We start from the raw sequence: 6,000 nt of genomic DNA, 5'->3' as shown, positions 1-6,000 counted from the left end.
GCCTTTTCAGTGCTGAATCAGCACCGAGACAAGATCAGTCCATCATTGAAAAGGGTCATCCCATCCTGAGTTTCTACTGTGGTGTTCACCACAGAAACATACCATGTAATCTTCATCAAAAGACCAGATGGCCCCAAAATAAGACTTAATGTTTGGAGACAGAAGAGATAGCAGATGCTGGAATCTGGATTCCAGTCCAGATGAAAATATCAATTGTCCATTTCCTTCCATAGATGCTGCCTGAGCTTCTGAGTTATTCCAGCATCTTGCTTGTTGCGATGGCTTTATATTTCAGGGATAGTTATGCCCTCCCATTTTAAACAATACTGTCATAGAACCAAAAAGGTATTCATTCTAATGTTTGACCTAACACCAGCGTTGAGTAATCCACCAGTTTAAGGTAGAGTTAGTGAGGATAATCAGTTCCCTGTCAATATGAGAGATCCCGCTGCTAAATTCACACCTCTCGCACATAATTGAGTTGTGATTTGTTATGCTTGTGCCCAGGACTCCAAAGGAACTTGCTGCTGACCATCATTTGCAATTATGTTTAGACTGTGCTTTCAATTTCTACCGTATGAATTCAAGTCCAGCAGCTGAACAACATGGAAGTTAAAAAAGCACACAACACAAAAGTTACAATCAAACAGAGTAATTAATGAATAATTGCAATTTGCTTTATTTTAAAAAAATTATTGATAGTCATATGTAAAATAAATTCTTTTGAATACATGTAAAATACTATACAAAAGAAAACTTTATTTCCCCTTGCAACATGGGATTTTAAACTAAATATAATTGGTTCTAGTTGAATGATATTAACAGCTCTGAAAAGCAACACTGAAACACCTGTAAGAATTCCACAGCAAAATGGTAGATTTAATCTTAGATTAAATAATCTTGCTATTTTAATAACATTGATGTGAAAACAGAATATTGGTAGATGTAAAATAATTAGAAATTCTCTCAGTATTTTGAAATCTGTGATACCTGCTTTAAAAATAAGTCTGAAATTCAATACATATATTCCTTTAATAATTACAATGGTGTCTTTAATATTTATGGTGATGATGGGTGGTAGGATGAGGGATGTAGAGACAATAGAGGGGATGGGAAAGTCAAGAGATGATAACTTCCATTTGACTTACTTAGCATACCAGCAGTAATTATATCCACAAAGCAAACTGAATGATGTGTATAGTATATTGCGGTGTCTCATTCCCCAGATCCTGCTTTCTGAGAAAATCCGCTGCAAACAATAAGTATAATAACTTATTTAATACGTGACTTTATATGATTGGTATTTGTGTCATCTGTGATCTCAAACAACTTTTCATGTCTTCTGCATCTCTCTTCTTTTCCAGCATTAGCAGAATCCCTTGTGGCTGTGTTCATCTCTTCATCTCTTCCAATTGTCATTTTTTTAAATTTGGAAGTGGCCAGCAGTTACTTAGTTATTCTGAATATTGAGTGGTAATGGATTGATGCCCAGTTGATTCAAAATTCCCTTATGTGCATGGATCTTGCTTGTGCCTCTTATAACCATAGATATTCCAAACCAATTTAAGCCATGCACAGACTCCGGCACAACATAACACACACAATATCCCTTATAATGCAACTACAATCTCCCAGTAACCTTTATATAGACTGACATTTTGCATCTTGCATCTTAACATTGCATCGTCAACAGCACTATTACAGGAAATAACTAGCAGAATGACTGGGATAAAAATAATCCCATTCACTGGATACAGATCAAGATAAACTTCAACAGCAAATTTCAAGCAATTCATCATCTGGACTCCTTTAAAAAGATAATTTTCTGGCAAACTCTCACTGCTATCCATAGTTCCCTGTATAATTCTCTCCAAAATTACCTCACCATTTTCTTTTTCCACAGTCACTATAATGTGCAGTTTAAGAAGAGGGATTAACATAACTTTATCTATGTTACATCTGTTGTTCTAAGCATTATTCACTAATAGTACGTACTTCATTATGCTTTACGTGGGCTTTAAAACCTTGAGGTGTCAGAATATTAAAAATACATCTTGATATTTGTAGCAAACTCTTAAAAGAACAAAAAATTGCTACACGTGTTAGCACAACCAGAAAATTAGACTCAGCACCCCACAAGTAGAGACAAGAACTGGCTTGAATTTTCTCTTCAAAAGAAATCTCACACATAAAATCCTGTACATGTTTACACTTAGCAATCACCAACATGTTTGTGACATTATAAGATACTTTTCTCCTTTGTTATTGATACTGAGGAAAATTCTGTTAATATATGGCATGGTCTATGTCACAATCTCTCTTTTCTCAACCTGATTTCTGATCCTTTCGTCAATATATGTAAGTATTATGACAATTTGGCTCACTAATGTGTGCAAGTGTTCCACCCAGTGCACTTTGATCTGAAGCGATGAAGCTCTGTTAAGTGTAAACATGTGCAAATATGTGCTGCCAACGAAATATTTGATCTCACCTTACTGCCAGTTGGGTAAAAATACAGTTCACAGCTCATTTTGACAGTCTGTATTTTAGTTCCCTGGTTTTCTGCTCATTGGGCAAAAATCGAGGATGCACATTTTCCTGAAAGGTACTTTCAAAGTCCAGGGAGTGCTTAACTGGAAAGTTTCACTAAAGTTAATAGGGGTGAGAACTTGGCCTTTGCCAGCATGAGCTTCAGCAAAATGGCAGTCTGTTTTCATTCTGCAACTCAATTATCGGGAAGAAAATTTGGAGTATTACAACCTTACTGAATAAAAGGCTCCTAATTCACTAGTTCCTGCCTCATCCAATTGTTGTCACTTATGGTTTCCATTTTTTACTGACTGAATCAACTTGTAAAATTAAATATATTGGACTGTGCTAAGAACAGCATGATCTAATATTGTAACCACAGTTCAGTTTCATGGATTGATTAAGAATTGATGGTGACAAAAACTATCAGCTTTATCTCCTCTTGATAGATCAACTTCACTTATTCCCCCTGCCACATCTCCTTACACCCTTTCTTTTGCCAGCGTACGATACAAGGGCTTTTGCTGAAATTTTGTTTTAAAGTCAACAACAAACACATGATCAAAGGTGAACTGATATTACCCAACTACTAAATTTCCAGATGTTAAACTAGCCTTAGTGCTAGTTGGATGTATTGCAACAATGATTGACTGGTGCCACCAATTATGATGTCTCCATAGAATCAAAGACATGATCAACAATTATGCCTTCAGCACTGGAGTGATACAACCTTGCATCTCCCTGTAGCTCTATCCTTACATGTGTATCTGATTCACTATTAAGCTATTCACTATTGAGCTTTAGTCTGCTTCACTGACCCATCAGTTAGTGCATTCCAGATCACAACCTGCTGTAAATCAAAGTTTCCACATCAGTTTGGTTCTGTTACTAATAACCTTAAAGCTGTGGTAATAGAGTTTCCTGTCAGTTTAAAGTATTTCCCCATTTCCAATATCAAAATCTTTTTATTAGCCTGAACACTTCTTTTAAATCTTGTCGTTACTGTCTCTTCTCCAAACACATTTTCTCTGATCTCATTAAATAACTTTACTGAAGTTTCATTAAGTTGCTTCTGCACCCAACCTCAGGCTTTGCCATTTTGATGGTGCTTACATTGGATATGGTACTCTAGCTCAGACCTAACCAGTAAAAATCTGGCAAATGTTTCTTGCTTTAGTAAAATTAAGGGTCCTATATATTTTCTATCAATCTACATATGGCACCAAAGAACACACAATACTTTGTGTTTCTGCATCCCCTTCTAAGCAAGACTACTTGTAAAATACTGCAGTTGTGGAAAGCTGAAATAAAGTCTGAAAGTAAACAGATACTGTAATCAGGTGCTACATATAAAGATAGAAACAGAACGAACATTTCACTTGATGGTGTCTGAACAAAACTGGAAGAGCTTTGATGTGAACACAAGACAAGGTGGGGAAAAGAGTGGAAGATAAATGACAAATATGGTGAAAGTAAAAGATGAAAGAGGGTGCTAAAGAGATTAATTATGATATAACTAAAAATAGTTTGGAGGAATGGGAGAAATTGAGAAAATAAAAATAAATTTAACTTTGGAAATGAAAAGTGCCAGAATATAATTATTAATTATCTGAAATCACTGAATATTCAATGAGTCCTGAATATGAGACATTGCCCTTCAAGCTTATGTTTAGTTGCATTAGAACAGTGTAAAAGATCAAGGACAAGAAGATCAGCATTTACATTACTTATTTCCCAATTTTCTTTACCAAATTCATCACTTCATAGCTTCAGGCATTATGTAGAATTTCCCCTCCCGTCAAGCCACTTCTCCAGGTGCTCTGCATTCTTCTAGCGTCTACTGTGTAATATTCTCCTGTTGTTTATTTTTCATAAAAATACACAAATTAGCAACAGGTTGATTGGACCAGTAGTGAGTAGCCCTCACTTTAACTTCATGCAATGCATCTTTTAACTTACGTGTTTTGAAACAGATTTTTAAATATCATGAATCACATAACACTTTGAAGAAAGGAATCTGATACACAAGCTTAGATTGTTTTAGATAAGCTATTCAACAAACTTCCTAAAGCTTATTCGGTGATTAATTGAAAACGGCCTTTTGACTTTTCACCTTTTCTTGAGATATAAATGTTTGGTCTTAGTTTTCTCAATGATAAATGTGGTCTTAACTATTTGAATTAGGTTAGTGGCTTTGTCTCTAATGTAACAAGAGATAAAAGGGACTTGGAGTCTGCATGAAAGTGGTGGATAGATGAACTGGAGAGATATTCTCCATGGTGGAGTTGAATGGAGGAGCAGATTTGAGGGGCTGTGGGACTTGTCTGTAATATTGTTTATCTCACTGAAGTTTCTTGATACAAAGCTACTAGTGAAATGTTTGAAGTGTGTAACTTTGTGCGACTCTGGCGAATGGCATCTCTGCAGATGAAACCAATAGGTTTTATGTGGGAAAAGACATGACTAATGACTGTTCTTTGGCAGCCCACTGGAGAAATGATGAAAGATGGTGACTGCTCCTGCTCTCCCAGAGGCAACACTGCAAGTCAATAAATGCAGGCTTGCATGCATGTCAATATGTTTTAAAGTGCTGGGACAGGCCCTATGGATCAAATGGCTTCCACTTGTGCAGAAAGGTTATATGTGTAGTTCACATAATCCAACCAATATCATTGTGGGTCATTTCCAACAGTGGGAGCTCAAATGTAGACCTATCATCAACTTTGTGGGGGGGGGGGGGCACTGGGATGAGAAATAAATACCAGACCTGTTAGTGATACCCACACACTGAAAATTACAAATTGTAATGGAAAATAAAGACTGCAGGCCAATGCTGCCTGCTGTAAGGCTTTTAATTTATTTGAAAATGGTAACCTGTCATGGATTAGCTGAAGTGAAAATGCTGTGACTCTTGGACCTGTCTTCTTTGCGCTTTTGCATTAAGCGAGAAAGGATTCTTGTTAAAGAAAAGCTGCTTTAACAAATCCTGCATTATTTACATGATATGGTCCTATAAAGCACCTTGTTTCACACAGTCTCGGGGATGTCGCACAATCCCAATGCATTCAGATTTTCTGGCAGATGTGGAGCCTCGATTTGGCTTCTTTCCAAATTTTGCAGGAAAGTCCTTTAGCACAGTCACAGCGCTGGAAAAGCTCTAAGCCATGTGAACCTTTCCTCTTCTGCTTTGTACATACTTCTCCCTGACGAAGAACAGGCTTGCAAATCTTGGTCCAAAAGTGGCGGGCGCAACAGAATCCTTCCGCACAATCAGAAGAACGTAAACAAGAGTCTCCTTCATGACCTATGCAAATAAAAGGACTTGAATTTACATATTTCTCTGAGCATTGGAAAAAAGTGTGCCACCAAGGTCCATGGTGGTTACATATTCAGACAATGACGTATACTGAACTGATGAAGACGCTATGGGGAGGTGGAGTTTTGGTGAAGCAGAGAGAGTTGGAGAGTTTT

At 36.9% G+C, this 6,000-nt stretch overlaps 1 protein-coding gene across 1 annotated transcript in view; it reads right to left on the bottom strand.

Annotated features, from left to right (window-relative positions):
• Positions 1-707: 707 nt before the first annotated feature.
• dkk2 (dickkopf WNT signaling pathway inhibitor 2) overlaps positions 708-6,000 on the bottom strand; it is a 35,238-nt gene continuing 29,945 nt past the window's right edge. Inside the window, exon 6 of the mRNA XM_059965384.1 lies at positions 708-5,833. Coding sequence (XP_059821367.1) covers positions 5,595-5,833 — 239 coding nt within the window. The 3' untranslated portion in view covers positions 708-5,594. The remainder of the gene's footprint in view (positions 5,834-6,000) is intronic.

This window comes from Hypanus sabinus, chromosome 3, assembly GCF_030144855.1.
Source record: "Hypanus sabinus isolate sHypSab1 chromosome 3, sHypSab1.hap1, whole genome shotgun sequence".
Taxonomy (NCBI): domain Eukaryota; kingdom Metazoa; phylum Chordata; class Chondrichthyes; order Myliobatiformes; family Dasyatidae; genus Hypanus; species Hypanus sabinus.
Note: the sequence above shows the minus strand (reverse complement) of the source record. Positions and strands in the feature narration are given on the sequence as shown.